Here is a 21,057-nt window from a genome sequence, read left to right on the forward strand (position 1 = left end):
TGTTTACACTGATTTTAGTACAGATCTGAATGTGCACCTGCCCAGTGAATGCAAAATTCACACAGTGACCTCAAACACCTTTACTATTGCTATGGGGGGGGGGGGGGGGGGGGGGAAGCAATACTAATGAAGCACCATGTCACAAGCCCTAGAAAGGAAGGACAGAAGTAAAATGAATTTTATTCCAATAAGCCTTTAGAGAAAGGCATTACAGTTTCTGGAAATAACAAAGGCATAGCCCAAGAGGCAAGTTACTTTTGATAGGATAATGTGAAGACTCTTACTACAATCCTAAAGCATTAAGGCCCAAGATTTTTACTGTCAGTTGGACTCTTAGCATCATAAAGGCTACTGACTGTTGTATCCAAGGCTTTTGGAGATTTGCTTTGAGGCCAGTAGGGAGAAATTAACACCTTGTTCCCCATCTCCCTCGCTCCCCCCCCTCTTCCTTTGCATTGATGCTCTTGTGCAGTTACTTCCTTGTTCTGAGCATTGACTATGTTCTTCTACTGGACACACACACACACACTCCCAAACCTCCCCAAAACCCATGCCTTACAAGTTGGCTTTCAAGCTATAATGCTTTAGTGTTCTCTTACTCAAATTTGGATATGTCCTTCTTCCATCTGAGAAACAGATTTAAACTAGGTTGAAGTCACAAATGAAGGGAGTATCTTGCTGTTTGATTTGAAGCACTGACCATTTCTGGCTTTGCAAATATTGTTATAACAATGATGTTTGCTAGCATGGCACAGAAGCACCACCTTGATAAGGACCTGCTTCTCTTATGCCCAGATCTAACCATCAGCCTCATCTGATATTACAAGAGACTCACAATTGAAACCTTAGCACTCTCCTGTTCTACTCCAAGGTCCTTATAGACTGGCAGTCAGCACAACATACTTAGTTACTTGCAGTTCAACAGGTTAAATGAAAGCTGACAGCATTGAGACAAAAATCTGCAGCATTATTTACCCTGGAGTACCTGTTCAGTTGCAAAAGCAACTGCTTAGACAAGATCACCGAAACTGAAGAGAGCTTTTCTACAAGAACTCCTTCATTTTTTCATGGCTAAGACATCAATTCCTTTGGAGAGTGTGTCATGGAAAAAACCCACATTTCAGCATTTGAGATGAGACATCTGCACTACACAAGGGACAGTGTGCAAAGCTGAGACCTCCTATCTCCCTGCAGCATAGTTTCTTGAGAGGGTTGTCAGAGAAGTTAACACTATAAGCTGTGGAAAAAATCTCTCAGACAATTCCATCTTATATAGAGAAGAACTGCATGACCCAGTTGTAGCAGCATCTAAATGAAGGGAGAGAAAGAAGACTGTGGATGTGTGATTGCATCCTATGAAATGGGAACACACTAAGGTTCATTCAAAGCTGGTCAGGGGACATACGAAGATGAAGGAGGTATAAGAGAGCATCAGAGGTCTCCTTAGTAAGCTTTACTCTGAATTAAATGCTATAAAATAGACAAACTTGTTCAAATTAATCATTTTTTAGAAATTGCTACTGATGCAGACTTTTTGAACCCCAAATTAAATTGCCTTGCTCTCCATTTGTAAAAGAGTTACAAGGAGTATTTCCCCCCCCAGCTGGTTCCTCTCCAGCCAGTCAACATCTGAGTTTGGCAGGTACTGATGCATTTGTTTATCTAGCAAATAACATGTTTACCCCCTTAAGGAGACTTAAGCAGAAGATAACAAATAACGTAAATTGAGGATCTTTACCAGGCAAAGTAATTCCCCATAAAAGCCATCACTACCTTATCCAAGTAGATCTCTATCAGCTAAAATTGATGTCATTCATATGACATATGAATAGGCCCACTGTTTTATGAACAGCCAAAAAAAGGGAAAAATCCTATTCAACACTGATATTTTATTATGTTAAGGCATGTTTGCATGTACTTTTGCATATACTTTCTGCTCATCAGGCTAAATTAACCCCTGTAAACCTTAAGCTGCTGGGCCTCTGCGTACAAAATCTAGCATATGCTTGCTCTCTCTCTTCCAAAAGGTTATAGAAACAGCAGCCAATCTGAGCCCTTCAAATAAACAGCAAGAGAAACTTGTGGACTTCTATCTAGGGCTGCCGGCACACACTTGCTTCATGATGGCTCACTCAGCACAAACTAATCTAGGAAGGATTCAGGTCAGCCTGACCTGAAATGGATCTTAATTGAGTTAGTACAACCAGGTCTAGAGTATCCCATTGCCATGGTCTGATTCACCCCATTAAAAACAGAACCAAAAAGCCACTAGCAACAAATACTGGCATTATGCTGTTTAAGATTTTTTTGAAAACTGGAATCAAGTTCTGAGAACTCAGCATAATATAACACTTAAAGGAACACAAATAGATCCAAAGGGTCAGAATACAGTCACAGTTTACGTACCCGTGAGGCAGATTCAGGACCAGGCTGTGTGCAAGCCAGAATTCCTGGAACTGGTTATTGGAATTGTAATTCACCTTATTCAAAGATGAAAAAAATATTCTTCTCCCTTTACAGAGGAGTTTCTAAGTCTATGCCAACTACACACAATTCTCCTGTTGGTGAGACAACATGCTACAGACCATAGCAGGAATGAAAAAGAAGAAACCCAGGAGATTTTTTCCTTGATGGTGGATTGCCGCTGCTCGAAGGTGCTCAATACAAAAATAATACATTATCAAAATAACACAATTTTAAGAGCCATAAATGTTGCTTTATATTTTCAAGCTGGGTGCTCTTTTGCTGCATTGGGTAGCACTGATCACATCTGTATTTTTTCATACTACAAGACAGGAGAGTGCCGTATAGCAGTTTTACTTCTCCTTCCATGCTAATGTGAGTAAGAGAACTCCCTAATGGGGGGGGGTGGGGGGGGGGTGCACAAAGCAAAGAGGAAGGGATGCCCAAAGTAATTCATCACCCTTCCCCACCCCACCTCTGTGGGTCTTACCCCAGAGGAATTCCCATAGAAATTATTGCTAAGTCAGCTGGGATATTCACTGCAGATTTCTCAGGAGAACACTAAGAAGGAAGAGCTTTTCCCAGAGACAGATTTAGTCACTTATGGTTTTCAAAGAAGTTCATTTAAATATAAATGTTTCCCTGCAAGTGAACAGGATTTATATTGAAAAAGAGTATATATTCTAGTTTTGCCAGCTTCCCTCGTGAAGGAATGTATTGTGCACACAAAACATCACTTCAATGCATCAGTTATTTTTCCACATATCTCATACCAAGTGGCTTTTTAACAATTGTTAGCATTTTATCCAGTATTACTACCCAATTCAGTGATTCCTTTAGTTTTATTTAACAGAAAAGTCAGCTGAAAAGCAGGTATCAGTAGCTCACTAGAAAAGTCCAACACCATAATTCTGCAAGAAAGACTAAGAATTTTAAGCAAAACCACTCATAGATCATAGGCAGAAGCTTTTTACATACTCAAGGTTTGCTCATAATTCAACATTGTGTTCTATCAAAAGAATAACAAGGTCAAATTGTTTCATCAGTTGTAGTCAAGCAACGCTAAAGAGTTCAGAATTTGGCCCAATTTTAATCAATACAAATAAGCAGTCTTACTCACTTAGAAATTTATTAACTCTGATCAATAGATTCCGTACAACAGCTGCACAAAATCAATGAACACCACAACCTATACACAACATTGCAAATGTTTGCTCATTAGGAAATTACTGTTGCTTCCTCTTTTCTTTCCAAAAGATAACAATATTGCAAAAGATTGTTTAGCAAAGTATTCTAATGCTAAAGGTGCACGAGTTGTTATGTACACAGCAGATTACTGGACACTCCAAATTGAAGGGGAATCAGTTCCAGATGTTTTCCACTGATTAAATTCAGCCCAAGCAAGGTTAAGTAAATGACAAGCAGCTGCTTTTCTTTTTTGCTATAGTTATGAGAAATACTCTTAGAGTTCTGACTAGCTCTAACTGGCAGACACATAGTACAGCACCTATTTTCCTAGGTTTTCATGATCAACAGAGACTGTGGACAGTCTTCAGAGCAACTAATTCTTTTCACCTCCAGTCTGTCAGATCTTATGCAGATCAGAATTAACAGGAAGAAGCTTAACAGTAAGAAAATCATCTCCCTTCAGAAAGCGTCAATTATGTACATCCCTATGACACAGCCGCTCTCACTGCATATGCTATTTTCTACTGCAGTAAGTAGAAATAAAACAGGAAAACGTTAGTCTCACTGGATCAGATCATGGCTTAGTGCAACACTGGCATCACCCTAATAACCCACCACTCCGTTTCAAACAGGACAGCAAAGTGCATTGGTTTCAGGTTCTCAGACATAACACTCATGAGAACAGCAGAAAGAAAGTCTTAGCCAGCAATAGACGCAGCAGGTATAAGTTAAAAATTATTCAAGTATGAAGATTCACAACATAATAGCAAACAAGACCACTTTAAATGTAAGGATTACCTAGCTCTGTCTAGCTAGCCCTCTGACAAGTTCTTGAACCTTTACTTGCAAGAAACCAAAGAACATTGACTGGAATGTGTCAGTTTTTACCAGGTACCGAGGTTGAAACAAAGCTTTATTTCTTAGATTTCTCTGCTATTTATATTCAGACATACAGAGGGGTTTTAGCACCCAATAGCATTGAACTGACAGAAAGGTGTAAGAAGTCCCTTGTGCATTTATCTTTAGGCAAGTTGACAGATTTTCCATCACAACACTTATTCTGGCTAGTGCATGGAAGCATTTCCAAAGCACAGAAGACAAATATTCTGATGGATTTATAGTTGGGAAAATCTGGAAAGAACACCGTGCATCTCTGTATATCAAAATTATTTTCCAGGCATCATCTATAAACTGCAAACAGAATGCTATGTAGAGACATATCAAGCAAACTAAAATTGTTTAGAAAGTGGCTAACACCTGGAAATCTAAACAGGGAGCAAAACCAAAAAAAGAGAACACAAAATTTTTAATTCTCCATATTTAATTAATGGTCAGTGTTGCATATATATACACACACATACACCCCACCCCCAGAACCAGAGTTTAGTTTACTTCTAACGCTGGAATCTTTTCAGCTTTCCCAGCTGACATACAAGGTAAAATATGTAGAATACATGCTTTTCAAGCCATATTAACTCACATATTCAAGACAAAAAGTATATTTAAAGGAATAGTAAAAGTACATTTACTACTCTGCCATTTAAGTAGAGCCAGTTAAAAAAGCCATATTTTATTTTTTTTTAACATGATGCACTGATCTCCTGCAATAATGTTTTGTCATTCCCATCAGAAAGAACAAATTCTTGTGGCTAAAAAGTAGCTTTACACTCTGGATTAAATCACATCTTATTTTCCCCACAGACCATTCTCCTCCACATTTTCTGCAAAAATCAGCTTCTCTTCTTGCAAAAGCTGACATTCTTGATTACCACTCCTCCTTGTTTATGCTAACAATAAATAAACGTGTAGGCCTGTGTTTAATACTGCATTGACTAATAGCATTCTTCACTTCTGTAATGCTGTGTCAGTCTAAAAACACTTCATAAACAATTAAGACTCCCAATATCTCTGTGACAGAGACAAGACTTATATTCATTTAACAGATGACGCAACTGAAGCACAGTAAGTTAATTGTCTGCCCAAGGTCACATAGCAAATCAGTAACAGAGCTAGGAACAGAATCCAGGAACACTGACTCATGCAGTGCTCCCTCCTCAACAGGAGACTAGCTTTTTGCATACAGCCTCAACACCAAAACTGCAGTCTAACAGCCCACTACTACATGCTAGAGCTTTGTCATTGTCCTTCATTCTCATTTTAACAGTCTCTAGCTGTCTCTGCTTCTTTTGTGGAAAAGAATTTGCGGCAAAAGCTGACAATCCTTGGCTTTTTACAAAGCCAGTAGACGCACAAAAATGAAAAAATACAGAGGAAATGCAAAAAGTTGCCCTTATTGACATTTGTAAGATGAATAAGATGAGGTACCTGCTTCTTGCCTTCAGGGGGAAGGCTCTGGGGTGCCTCAAAAAGGCCTTCACTTCCAGTCACTAGTGAACTGCAATGGAAAACCTCACAACCTACAGTACTGCAAGTACTCTGTGTGTCACCACTGGCCTAAGTGCTGGTTGGGCTCTCCCCACCTCCCTTTTCTCATCCACCTGATCGCATGGAGATGTACCTTGCATTTTGAAATTAAATTACTGTTGTTTGAAGTTTGGTCTTTGTCATGTTAGACCATGTATTCTGGGCTGCACTGGAGTGAGACTGTTGCTACCTGACTGAACATTGAACAAAAAGACAGGATTCTAAAGTAGTAGTGGTGAGAAAAATCTAAGTTGTGTAGCACATACTTATCTGTACTTTCAAAAGTAAGTTTCATAGACTGTTTCCCCAGGCAACCTCCATTTATACATGTTCCCCATTCCCTGATGCACTATCTGCATTATAATTTTTAATATTAAGTTAGTTGACCAATTAGAACAGCATTAGAAAATCATGGTCTTCAGAGTTCAAGCCCTCCATAAAAAAAGGAAACCTTAAATCCCAAATTGCCTCCCCCCACCAAAGGTTGCCCTCACTTCCCCAAAATAATTTGGAACCTATGACAGGTGCTGCAGTGCTATGCTGAACTGGAAAAGCCTCTTTCTACAAGGGCTCATTTGAGCACAACACATCCCCCAGTGCTATGCAGTGAGAGGGTTATCATTTCCACACTGTGGCATCACATACCGTAAACAGGTGGCTAATAGACCAGAGATCAGGTCAAGCAGCTGCCTTTGTACTTGATATCAAAAGTATGGAGACAGATCACTGCAGTGAGTTAGCGAGATACAGGATTAGCAGGGGAACATGAGACAGGAGCCAATTGCAGGAGCATCGCTGCCTCTGTGGGAGGCTCACAGGCCCGCAGACTGTCTTCCAAAAGTGCCCTCAGCCGTTGCTGAGTTTATACTAAATGTGCATTGAATAAAAATTCCACTCTAGTCCATGATCTGACCCACTGATAGGCTTGTTTGATAGCACCAGGCTCAGAAACCTCTCTAAACACATTTATCAGTTAAACAGTGAACCACTGGTGAATATTTTGTTAACTATCATGTTCCAACAAGTTTTCATCCCTCCTACAGTAGCCTAAGCTAGTTTTCTAGGCCATAATACAGATCCTGTGTTTATGCACATATAAGGAGGAGATGGGAGAGACTGACTAAAATCAGTATATAAACCGTCTTCTGCTTCTCTCCTATCTACAATGTACATTGCCACATCACAGAAAAATGCCCTGCATGATCTGATGCAATTGCTCTTGACCGATTCGTGTTCACTGTTACTTATTTCCTTCCTACTCTGTTTTGGTTTGTTGTTTTTTGGTTTTTTTTGGTTTTTTTTGTTTTTTTTTTTTGTTTTTTTTTTTTTTTTTAATATTATTTTAAATTTTTTTACAAATAATTTGACCATACTAGCGTTCTTCTAGGAAATAGACTTTCCTAAGTATGGAAATTCCTCCTTCCACTCCTTTCAAAGCATGCATTGCGTGCTCTTTTATAGACCCATGCAACCCACCAGCCTCTTATCAGTCCTGTTAGTGGCTTAGAGGTTGTTTCTGATCACTGCCTTACTGCTCGGCTATTTACTTTGCAAGTCCAGATAACTAAAAGCAACCTGACTTCAGTGTATCTTTCCCAAACCTTTCTCTTCTACTTGATTTGCTCCTCACTGAATCATTAGCCAAATAATAGCAAGTGACATAATTTATAGTGTCAATTTTAGCAAATTCAGTGTTAATTTTCAGTGAAAATAAAAAAGCATTAAGTATTACCTGACATCATTACTGTCTTTACACTTTATGTTTAATAATTGGGCCAAACTTCCATTCTGCATAGATTTTCATCTCAAGTTTAGGTCATTAAAAAAGTTCACAGGTTACCCAGATTGTTCCTATCTTTCCTATGTTTTGGAAAAGTGACAGACCGAGATATTCATTTCAGTTCACCAAGGAGCTCCTATGTCTCCTGAATTCTTCTGTGTTGCCCTGTATTAGCGCTGCTAGTAACAGGGCCTAAGCTTTGTACTAAGTGCAAGACCTAAGGAATAAAGCTTCTCCAGCCTGCTCTGTCCAAACTTTTCCTGGCCTGACTTCAAGTGATTTACCCGAGACAACAGTTTCTCTAGTTGACCAGGTGTCTGCATCTGACTTGTTTTGTTTATCTTTCCATTGTACAACCATAGTTTCATATCTACAGTAGTAATAACAGTTATTCTAGTAGAATGAGGTATGTACAACTAAATAATGACAGAGTTTATAGAAATCCAGGCTAGGGAGAATATCTGAGGCCTTGAGAAGTGGAAACACAGGATGCAGGGTATAGGAGTACAGGCATGAGATAAGACATGGGGCACAGGCTTGGCACTGGAGACACCACAACTATAAACAATTCACTAATGGTCAGTTAAGGAAAAACATAATCCTGGAACAGGACAAAACTGGTTTTAAGGGTAACACAGAAATACTAATCTCACATACATAAAGGTGAACATATTTGGTAAATTCAGATGAAACCTGGAGCTGCACACCAATGAAGAAATACATGAAAGTGTGTTAGGAAACTTTTATAAGTGACCCTAAGCAGATCCCAGGAGAAGAAGAAACTATCAACACAAACATCATATCCTCCCTGTGAAGGACACCAGGTTTCAATAACTCATTGTAGCACTTCCCCTTCTCCCCTGCAGCAAATGAAACCTTAGGACCCAGAGGAACATAAATGCCAGGAAAATAGGCAAAAATTAAGAATTGTTACAGTTTTAATTGTATTTTTACTATTATTGCAACTTTTTAAATATGCAAAAAAATATTGCATTTGATTCTTTTTTGGTAACAATTAGATCTGGACTAATAGTGATTAGATCTCAAGATTTCAGCTATACCAGCACTAAATTCTAGTTTTATAACATGTGCTTCCTCTTGCTTATAAAGACTTTGAGCGTAACACTTTTTAGTCTTACTTCCTACCACACCTTATCTATTAACTCTTGAGTTTCCATTCCTGAAGTCAAATAACTCTATTTCACTTGTCTCTTCTTCCCAAGGCTGGCTAAGACTATCATTTTATGGTTACTCTCCAACACACCTTTTGCATTTTTAATCAGATCTCCAGCAGTACAACTCAAAAGGTAGAACAGTCTCTCCTCTACTTCCACTCTCCACCTTCTGTACTAAGGCTTCCAAAGACTTAGCTGAATAATAGGTTCTTCCAATGCATTCCTTCAGACACAGAGGTCAGGAAAACCCCACAAGGTCCTGTATTGTGAGAAGGTTCTGCTAGGTGCACAAACATTAAAAAAAAACCCAAACTGATTTCCTGTCTTTATGGTCAACAGTTGAATTCTCCCTTGACGCCCCTATGACAGGGTCTTGGATTTTCATCCTTTCTTCACTTACCCAGAGACTTATACAGCAAGACTATCACAACATATATTCTGGATCCAAAAGCAAAAATTATCAGGGCCCCATCAGTACCATGAAACAGCTTACCAAAAACTATATAATTTATTAGGTCATTTTAATCTCACTTTAAAAAGCTACCTTTGCTTTATTATTAGGCAACATGTTGACTCAAATAGAATTTATTTGCCCCTCTGATTTCCTACATTTTTAAGGTTTTAACAATTACCTGAAATACTAATTTCTGGCAACAAAACATCCTATTCTGGGGCATGCCCTCATTTGCAACTCAATCCCCTCCCCTCCCCGCTGTGCTGATAGTGTCCCTTTTTCCAGTTCTAATAGTCAACTTCACCAGAAACACCACTGCCGCTAGTCAGTGGCTGACAGCACTTCTGTTGTTCATTTGGGTTTTTAGCTCTATAGCACAAACTTGTTATTCACCATGAATTTATGCTAAGCCAATGTCATCATAAAGTCTCCCTACCACGCAGAGAAATTTTCTTTTGCTATTGAACAGCTAAATAAAGTCTTACATCACAACTAAAGTTAGTTGCAACATTTTCAATTAAATGAAATTTCATCTAAATGTAGTGTCTTTGATGAAGCAAAAATGTTTTCTGGATAAAAAAAGTCTAAACTCAGTTTTACTGACATTACTAATCAGAAAAAGCTTGAGGGAGCTGCAAATACTTTGTCTCACCATGGTCCCTGGGACCATCTGGTACAAAGTCCCCGCTCAAGTCCTGTGTGACCAGTGATCGAAACTCTGGTCCTAAATCAGGCAGAACAAGGAGTTGAATAAATGCAGAACAAAAATAAATTTTTAAACCTCAAAAGCTGCCAGATTTAATCAGAAGTAAGAGTGAGTTTGGCAGGGGCAGCTGTTCTCTTCCTCTCAGCCTCCATCTCCCCTTACACCACCCCCAGTTCTACCATCCACTTCGGTCATGCAAGATAAACCACAGAATTCACTGGAAGTTCTCACTCAGGACAGCCAGGGCTGAAACAGCAAAGACTGAAAACACTCTGGTAGAGGCACAGAGATATGTTTCCACAATTCTTACTCCCAGGCAAGTACCATTAGTGCCTACAAGTCCTGAACTGACTGACAAATTTAGAAGTTAGAGAGCCCTATGCTGAATATTGATTCTTACTGCAAAACCAGCAGCATGTGCTAAACTCACCTCAAGAGTATGACATTTTTCAGAAGCATGGTATCTGGATACTTCCTCTTACTAATTTAGAACATATCTTTATATTTATGCTTTTCTGGCTTACTGACAGTTATGCAGAGCCTCAAAAGCTTTGCTGTTTGCTTTATTCTGTTAATTTTAGCCACATGTTTTTTCTCACCTTTCACTCAGCTTGTCAGCACTGGAATCTATGAATCCACTTAAATTAAAATGTTTGCTTCTTTATATGTACTGCAGGTTGTAATCCATCTACACCAGTGAGGGAAAGCAACCCTCTTCCCCAATGGAAATGCAGCCAGTTTCCAGGAACAGCCAACCCATTACTAGACAGGTGAATTCTGGAATGTCAGCATCCAAACTAGCGTTACAGACAGAATAAATCAACATTAACACCCTTACACACTTTATATAAGAGGGCTTACAAGGGTATTCTGGGGGTCATCAAAAATTACAGTTCTCTCCCCTCTCCTGGTCAGAAGTTACTATTGTGCAGTTTTGCTTTAAATATGGAGGGGGAGGAAGGGGGGGGGGGGTGCAGAATATGACAGCATGCAAGAAATTCCCAAAAGCAAACAGAAAAGCACAGTGATAAATAGGGAATTTTGTTTTTACCCCAGCAGAGATTTATCACTCTGAGAGTCCTGTGACTTTGACAAATTTACAATAATGAGTTGTGCATACAGCCTACAATATCTGACAGAGAATAATATATTCCATCTGCTGGAGATGTCCCAGGAGGTTGACCTTCAAGGTCCAAAAACTTTCACATTTTTATAATTTTTTTCCTCCCTAATAAAAAGCATTATGAAACAGCTATTCAGTTCATTTTGAGAAGCATACATTGCAGCAAATAGCTGTTATTTGAAGATGAAACTCAAGTGCATGTAAAAGATTTCAGTTACACTCAAGTGTTATTTGTTTTTTCTTCCATTTGGATCAGCCTTTATGACCTGCCACTCACTCTTGCTATCATAAGTAACACCATCTTGATACTGAAGTACCTTCTTTAAATCTTACAGGAATATTAAAGATGCCAGAGAGTTCATACATGTCTTGTCATCCTGATAACAGACCCAGCTGCAAGGGAGTATGTACACAATGGCTGACAGAAGCACAGGTAAAGATCAGTTTCAAGACTATAGAGAACAATTATGGCTATAATCTCAGGTTAGGATGAAATCACTGAGGGTTTTAAACCACTACATGAAAAAATTAAACTATACACCCTAGTATGAAAGAGTTCCTCAGTAAAAGCAATAGATATCCATGAAAAGAATATACTGCACTAGAGTATCTTCAGCATCACAGTTATTTTCCAGAATTGTTTTTCTTAAATGCATGTTTTCTTTAGCTGTTCCTTTTTAGTTTCTTTCTAAATAGCTTCCTCATTTTGAGAGGTTTGACTTGAAACAAGGAAACTATTACTGCCAAAGACTTTTGGCCTTTCCATTCCTGCAAGGATTGTCAAGTTCTTAGGGTTACAGAGCACTTCACATTAGTCACACCCAAAACCCCATGCATGGTTCAGAACTAAGTCAGGAACTATTTTCCTTTTAGGTTATCAAGTACTTGTTTCAAGATTCCATCACTTCTGGTATGTAAAGTTTTAGTTTCTGCATTATGCACTGTCCTATACATGTTTTATTACACATACAGAAGTATCTCAGAAACCTTAATGTTGATCATATCTTTAGGCTTTATAAGGCTTTCCTTTTCTCAAGCCTCCTTCATATAGAAGACAAAAGCATTTTCGCCTAGCTTTGAAAGATATGCCTCCTAAGCAAGTTTGAGCAAGCCAAGAGGATGCTGGGGGGACATGGATATAGGAACAGGACATCCCAAGAAAAAACTTATCTTCATGAAAAAAAGGTATGCTTATGCAATGCAGTTCCTGAATTAAGGTAAAGGACATTTTAACCTAATTTCAGTCTATTTCTGCCCAGAACAAGGAGTTTTCTTAGTGGAACTGTTATTCTGTTGTCTGCACTTGCCAGGCATTTGTTTCAGGTCTCCCTACAGTCTCTCTTGCTGCTGACCAGAGCAGCAGACTAGAAGAGCTGTTTTAAAGCAACAGCTCTGCTCCTCCTAGGTCAGGCCTATAAAAAAGTGATCTAATTCAACCTCAAAGTTTGCCATCATCTGTAAAACATCCACCCCCACAATGAATGAATAAAATATTCCACTATAGCAACACTGAAAGAGAAGCTGGCATGGCCTTTTTCAATTGCCTTTTTTTTAATTATTATTTTCTCTGCTTTTTCTGCTTTCAGCTTTTTAAGAGAGGAAAAATACCCCCATTTACAGGCTTGAAGCCTAGTACTTCCACTTCCCAAGAATAGAATCCTATTAATTCTGGCAAGGAGAACTTCACTGAGAGAAATCAGGTTTAAGCTTTTGAGAGGTGTCAAGAATGTTCAGTCAATTGAGCAAACGAGTTTGCCAACTACATTCCTGGAAGCTTTGCAACAGAAGGAATGAATCAGAAAAGTCAAATGAAGTGTGACTTAGCCCTGACACTGGCTAAGGTAAAACGTGAAAGAAAATGAAAAATAGATAAAACTTAATTGGTAAGGGAATAATATGCATGGCTGTCTCAGAACAAGAATAAATGAGACTAGCTATAATAAAAGTCCAACAAGAAAAAGTGGAAAAAAGTATTTCCTTTTCCTTTGTTACCAAGCTGTCAGGCAGAAAAAGATACAGGCTTGTCTTTTCAATCTTTCCTCTGATGCACAAAGCTTTGCTCAGACTAACTACGGACATTTAGAAAACATAGCGTAAGCAAACAGATGTCCACTGGCAGAGTCACAAATACAGACAACATAGCCCTCAACACCTTTACTGTCTTCAGTACTGTTGTAAGTTACACACCACTTTGCTTCTTCCGTCCATCACTGACTAATACCACAATAGAAAAATACACTCAGCAAAACCAGCTACTTGTAGCTGATAGGTCAGCAAGGGAAGCTGCACAGATCTAACAACAGAATACTATGCTCATTCTCAGCATGTTTAAGAGACATGTAGTTAAAGCAGCAACTTTATAAATAAATCACACCCTTCATCCCCTTTCCCAGAATGCTATAAAAGCACTGGAAATGCCAAACAACAGTTAAAATACCACCATTGCTGAAAAGCATTCTGACCTCAAAGTCACAGATACAAGATTTATGTAAGATTATAAAACATACGGAAGAACATGATGGGTAATGAAAACCTCCATCAGTGGAAGAAAAATTCTTCCTCCCACAATGGCAGTTCATGGCTATCAGCTGCATGAAGCAGAGGCTTGAAGGTCTTTCTAAATCCCTGTGGGAGCTAGATGCTTCTACCCCTTACAGATGTGCCTCAGTATGTCACAGCTCTCAGATCTCTGCTATTCCACATCTGACTGACAGCTCTAGCTTGGATGACATCGGTTGCATTGACAATACAATCTAGCAACTCTGTAAAGTTAAAGCAACCCAGTGGAACTCCCATATTGAACACAAAGGTAGAAGACACTACATGTTCCCCCTGGGGACAAAAATATTTAAAGTACTTTTAATTAAGAAACCATCATGTCAAGACTACAGTCATACTCTCTCCAGGCTGAAACTGTGTGTCGCTTCAATGTCACCTAAATGTAGCAATTTTATACAGAATTGGTGTTCAGGTTTATCAAAGACAGTTGAAAACCTAAAGCAAAGCACCACATAATATAACTTTGACTAGGGCCAGCATCTTTGGATACCTCAGTTAACTTGGCAAGGCTTTGCGTGCCTCTAGGTATGGAGCATAACTCCTCAGACTATAAGGAAACAACCTTCCCTTGAGCTAAAGATTTAGCAGATCCAGAACTAGCACAACTTTCCCCAACCCCATCAGACAAAGGAAATCAACACAAAGGTGGAAAAATTAGTTTTCAAAAAAACCCCTCATTTTATAGTAAACAATATTTCATACCCACATTTCCACTACAAACTCAATTTAAAAGAGAATTTTACAAACAAAGTAGTATCTTAGCTCAGCAGTGAAATTTGGCCAGTTTCCAAGTTGAAATACAACAGCCACTTATAGCTACACACAATATTTTAAATGAAGCAGGAAAAAACCCACTTGTCAAAACCTCTTGGTTGACATAGGCATAAAAAAAATTAGCTGTGCCTACAACAATTTATCTGCACAATGTTTAAGAAGATGGTGTAAAAAAGTAAAGACTTTTCCTGTTTTATTTTCCTTCCTTCAGGCTCTATCTGAGGTAAAGTTTAAAGGTAGGGTAGATCTGAGGAAGCTTTCCATCAACCTCTGAGATAATTCAAAAAAAATCAGAATTAACTATATATCCAATATCTTCATTGAATTAACTTTGGTAAACAAAGAAAGCTCTTTTGATGTTCACACCACAGAAATCTAAAGATTTCTTTAATTTGTGTCCCCCCATTGTTGTTATGCAATTGTCCTCAGTTTGAGGCGTCTTGCTTTACTGATTAGTTTAAAATTATTTCTTCACAAAAATTTTCCCTGCATCAGTTCAATTCACTTTAACACTGCCTCTTAAAAAAATGGCAACCTGAACATAAGTAAAAGTAAATTACCTCCTGGTTCATCAATGTAGAAAGATACATTTTTTTTGCCTTCTTGTTCTTCAATGTGATCATAAGTGATCTGTGGAATAGACAAGGCATTCTCTCCTGGGTTTATTACAGGTGCAGAATCATTACCACAGCCTAGTTTCCCTTTTCTTTTGTATCTTCTAGCCTGTGGTAGAAGTAGAAATGGGATGATATCAGAAGATACTATCAAAACCAGAAAAGTACACATGAACTTCACTATACAGTAAATTCATTTTAGATTTTGTTTGGGTTTTTTAAAGAATGCAATTGAAATTCAGTGAAAGTGTGAAAATATTAGTCCAGGTTGTAAGAGTGGCTGATTCTGAATTACCAACTTAAATCTGATAAGAATTTCATTCTCAGAAGATGCCTAGCACATTCTGAAAATCAGGTTTAAGTAAAATTTCCTCAAACTGGGTCCAAAACTCAAGGCAACCAAAATAGTAATCACTTGAGTATACAACAGCTTGGCTGCAACATCTTTCTAAGTTCTAATGAAACATAACCATAGACTTTGAGCCATGAGCTAGGCACTGTACAGCCTTTTCAATTACAGAAAATTTCACCTTTTAACAAAAAGGCTGAATTAGGCACATCAGGAGAAGATAAAAGTCCTTCCTCCTGCCTCCAAAGATGAGGTTCTCTTGGTTTTAGAAGCCTAAGAGGCAACCTAACAAGCACCCTACAATTGGTACACAAGAACCAAAAAAATGAAGGTTTGGATTCAACTGGTTCCAAGCAATGCTAGTCTCCATCTGCTTTTGTGACTGGAAGCAACCAACATAACAGCCACTCTCATACTGACTAGATGGCCTGTGCTGTCTGCCTCCTGGATGCTGCCACCACCTAGCAATATAAATACTACTTCTCACACCATAGCATTTATTTCAAGTCTTCATGGCCACCTACCATTTGGCTCTAGTCCCACCTGGTTCTCCTGCTCACCTCAAAATAGAGGTAAGAGGCATACGTTAGTTTGCCTGATGCTCCAGTAACCTTCTGACAAGAAGCGAGATATAGGGCTACTGCACTCAATTCTGCAAAGTACTTTGGCCTCTGATGTGACCACTAAGCAGTTAGAGATAAGCATCAGAGGGAACGAGTATTTGCACACATCAACATAAACAGCTGCAGGCTCAATGTATTCACAAATGGGACACTGCTGTTTGGTTTAAGTAAGCCAATTCTTATTTTATTACGGTCTGCATTCAGTCTTTTGGATTTCAGTCTTCTAACTGCTGCACAAACAAAAGCATGTACCAAATTAATCAAACAGGGCATGAAAAATAGTAGAAATGAGCATTTCTGTAGAGAGTAGATGCTGTGCAGTGCATCAAAATGCTTCTAAAGGCAAAAATTTTGGTCTCTCATAGGAGGAAAAGAAACTAGGAATTCTCTGGAGAACAAAATGCTACAACATGCACAAGATGATCAATATACATTTAAGCCTTTAAAATGAGAGGCTAGGTAGAGAAAGAACTAGTCTCCTTTGACAAGGGAAGATGATCCATTGGTAAGAGATGAAAGAACCATTTTTATGTTCTTGATTTAGGGTTAGCAGTTCACAGGGAAGTTTAGGTTTGATAGTATATTAGGGAAATCCTTCTCACTAGAAAAAACAGAGGGAAAATACTAAGGGCACTAAAAACTGTCAATTTTTTCCAGCTCTCCCACCATGGATTGCTTGTTGTTCAGTAAAACATACTACCCAGCCTTACTTCAGCTTTACTCCTTTCCTCCTGGTTTTTCTGCCTCTAGTTATGAAGAAGCTAGTCTCATGGCAAAGTTACACTCTGCTCAACACCAAGTAGATTGCACTGCTTTAACACCAAAACATATACATGCACAAAGATCATGCCAATACATCTTTCTACACATGCTGCGGGGAAATCGTACCGCAATTCTCCACTGGGCAACAGGCATCAGTAGGATTTCACTGCCTAAACCCAGGCCTCTAGCAGCACTAGGTATCTAAGCTAGACCTGCTGCAGACCTGGACCTTTCTACAAGGGGTGCTGAAGGCTAAGGCAAGCTTGCCAATGAAACTACACAACTATATTTAGGCAATCCCACCTGTGTAGACAAACACTATTCCACTTTACTGCAGCCACAGCTCAGGAATTTGCCCAAATTTCTACACACAGTTCCACATAAAATACCATGGCGAGAAGTACTTAGGCAAGAAAAGCACCTATATTGTCAGCCACATGTTGAATGCAAACATAAATTTTTAAACTAGCTTTCTCCTCTTTCTGTATGAAATACTACGCAAAATGAATGCAAAATGGGCAAGTGTTATCATTGACTTACACTACCCTTTGAGAAGGTAGAAGAGACTTCAAAGGGCATAAAACAATGGAGAACTCGCACCTCTCTGACCACCAGGGCAAATGAAAATGAGAAGACATTTGTCCCTCAGGAATATTTTAAGGAAGACTAAACTAATCATGCTGTGGCATGAGGAAAACATTCAAATGTCCCATTACAAATGCTTTTCAGCTCTCCAAATTCTTTGGACACCTCATAAGGATTTTGGCAAGTTATCCCAATCGAAGTAAAAACAAGAAGAGAATAGAGCTCTGCGAACTCTCCGTTACCTGTTTTCTCAGACTAGGGCTAGATGGCGCTGGTGGTTTTTTGGGATGTTGCATCGGTGATGTAACATAGATCTTCCATGTTGCTGTAGAACTGCAGGATTTGTCTGCTGCATAGCACCGCCACAGAGTCTATGAGATAACCCAAACCCAATAATCTCGATGAAAAAGCAGTCACTATTGTCCTGCAGGACAGGCAAGTCAGATTTTGCTGCAAATCAAACTAACAGCAGACTCTTCAATCAATGTAAAAATGCTGCAAAGAGTTCTGACTGCAATCACTGTGCTACACCACACAGTACCATGCCCAGTAAAATACATTCTTCCCTGTATATAACTGTGGCAAGTACAATTTGCACCAGGAAACATGCGTTCAGCACACAGGGATCTTAAGGATGCTCTTTGTAGCATTCCCCCTAGGAGCTGGGGTCTAACCCTGCCCACAGTAAAAAGAAACCAAAAACAAAACCACAAGATCCCACACCCCCAAAAAACCCCTCTAAAATCCAAACAACCCTCATAAAAGCAAATCCCCACAAGCATCATAGAATACTGCTATTTCCCTCTTTCTGCAGTGTGCCACATTTAATATTTGTTCACCATGCTATTGCATTCTTTACATTATCATATAGAATGTCATGCTGGGACATTATTCTAAACTGAGGTGTGTGTGTACATGTATATGTATCCACATTCATCACCTCAGGATTTGGCAGATGCACAGGACCTAAGGGAATATAAAAGGAAGTTAGGAATTAAAGATTATAACAAAGATTTTTTTTCTGTTTCACCAAATAGACTCATTGCATCCAGTTAGTGTCATTATGCCTGTGAATCCCAGGTTAGTAAAACCTCTTATGTTCACTCATGAGAGGGGGACAGGCAATTATCTAATTCTCTCTAGTGACTGAAATGGATCAAAAAGAGAAAACAGTTAAACAAGTTATAGATTTAGAATAAATCTAGCAACTGTGATTCTCAGTACTTTAACTACTAGGCCACACTCCCCCTCCAATACTCACCTAAGCACTTTACTGTTAGGGGCCTTACCTGAATTAGAGAAGCTGCAGCTGGGATTTGTCTGTTGAAATGCTTCTGACGTTGCTTCTGCTGTACTTTCAGGGCAAAACCAGACCCCAGAATACCCTGAATATATTACCAAAATTACTAGTCAGACTGCAATATTACTTCACATGCCCGAAACAAATACTTGGCATATGAAATAAACAGACATTTTATAAAAGACTGTCCTAGAAAAGGTCTAAATTTTCAGATGTCCACAGTGGCAGAATTCTATTTATTCCAACAAATAAACCTGAAATTGAGCACGTTGATATTGGCATCGTGTAACTTCAATAAACAGTATGTGTTTATTGCTGTGATCTACAGGTAACGTTAGTCAGAGGCATTCAGAGAGTCACGTTCCAAAGGCAACCCTACACAATGGTGGGAGAAGCAAATGCCAATGTCACATGACTGATCTACAGCTATTCTTTGAACTTATTTTTAATTCCTTGCCATGAAAAAAACCCACAACTAAAGCCAGAACCCAGCTTGATTTTCCAGGCAAATTGAGCAAAGAAGCTAAAGATATGCTTTACGTCAACATTTCTGTTGAAAAATAGTTACTGAAGAAATACTCTGTCTTTTCTAATTGTTTCAATGTTGTTGTCCTTATTTCCCCCCCATTCCTTTATTTGAAGATCCAATAAGCCCAAAGATGCTTTATAGTACCATGTAGGAAAGCAGATGCAGTTTCCTAGACCTCTGCTTCATGGCAGTGTTCCTCTCCTCACAGGACCCCAAATAGTTGTTATATAATCACAAAATAGCATAAACAAAGGAATTTTCACCTCCAGTGCTAACATACTGATAAAAAACCCTAAACCTCTCTTTCTCTTTACCTCACAGAATAGCTTCAGTTCTCCAAGTAGCAAAAATTACTCTTACCTCCTTTCTAGGCCACACCTCTCTAAAATGACTGCAGTTAAGATACAGCAGTTTCACTCATTTACATGAGTGACACACTTGAGGACACACGTGTGCACATTCTCAAGCAACACCCAACCCCATTATTTCCTATCAAAGGCACTAATTTAAAACTACCTAACTGTAAACCCAAGTCAGACAGAGACTTTATTAAAGTGATCCAAGTTCTACTTACCGCTGGCAGAGCAAAGAAAGATATAGCAAATACTGAAAAACAGGAAGCTATTGTCTTCCCAATCCATGTCTGGGGAACTTTGTCTCCATAACCAATTGTTGTGACTGTTACCTAGGCCAGAAACAAACATCTGATTCACTGCAATGCAGTACCTTTTTTTCCCCAACAAGCAGGAAAAAAAGAAAGAAAGAGGAAAAAAAGTAGAGAAGTATCAGGAGATACATATGGATCAACAGTGTTTGGATTTGTGCATAAGAAAACCACAGGAGTATGCTAAGCATCACTGCAGATTTATCCTGCTTCTACATTCTTCAGCAAGCATTCACAACTGGCCACTGTTCTGGATGCAACAATGGTCTGGACCTAGGATGACTGCTCTCACAGTTTGTAGCTGGCTGCTTCCACTCTCCCAAGACTGCAAGGGTTGGCCCTGTGGGCTTGAAACCATAGGCTTGTAGTTTTTATTCTTTTGGTTTTAAAACGTAGTTCCACAGAGTTGAGAAGAAAGCTTTGAAAGTGCTGACTTGCATACAACCAATGCACAGACATCTACCCAACTCTGCAGTCAGAGAGAGACACTAGTTGCAGCAGGATAAGCTACGCCCTGTGCTGGCAGGAAAGAAAAGCAATAGAACTAATACCATCCCAACTGAATTTTCATAGCAAGAAGAGGAACACAACCATTCCATGACACATTACTTTCCCAAGTAAATATGCCAAAAGACCAAGACCTAAATACAGCAGAGCCCCACACTCAGCTTTTCTCCTCCCCCCCACAAATACAGTTCTTTGCTACTCAAAATTGCGTTTAAGCCACAGGATGCATCATATTACTATACCTGGATCACCTTATTGTTTATCAGGGTGCAGCAAGGGCCAGATACTCCCTAAGGAATAGGGATCCCAGAGTCAAGAGAGAGAACACAGCTGGTGGGGCAGTGCCTCCTCTGTCAGGGTCCAGTCCCACAGCATCCAAGCAAAACAGTTGCAGAAAGGGCAGCCAGATCCAACCAAGAATCCAGATTACAAGGCAATATCACAGCAATGAGGTGGGTTCAACATCAAGCCAGGAAGT

The 21,057-nt window shown here is 39.1% G+C and overlaps 1 protein-coding gene across 1 annotated transcript in view; it reads right to left on the reverse strand.

Annotated features, from left to right (window-relative positions):
* LOC126048006 (potassium voltage-gated channel subfamily KQT member 1-like) overlaps positions 1-21,057 on the reverse strand; it is a 504,159-nt gene that overhangs the window by 417,224 nt on the left and 65,878 nt on the right. Inside the window, exons 7-10 of the mRNA XM_049822381.1 lie at positions 19,983-20,093; positions 18,869-18,964; positions 17,822-17,950; positions 15,207-15,369 (exon numbers count right to left, since the gene is read on the reverse strand). Of these exons, the coding sequence (XP_049678338.1) occupies positions 15,207-15,369; positions 17,822-17,950; positions 18,869-18,964; positions 19,983-20,093 (499 nt within the window). The remainder of the gene's footprint in view (positions 1-15,206; positions 15,370-17,821; positions 17,951-18,868; positions 18,965-19,982; positions 20,094-21,057) is intronic.

The sequence above is a fragment of the Accipiter gentilis genome, chromosome 18 (assembly GCF_929443795.1).
Source record: "Accipiter gentilis chromosome 18, bAccGen1.1, whole genome shotgun sequence".
Lineage (NCBI taxonomy): Eukaryota > Metazoa > Chordata > Aves > Accipitriformes > Accipitridae > Astur > Astur gentilis.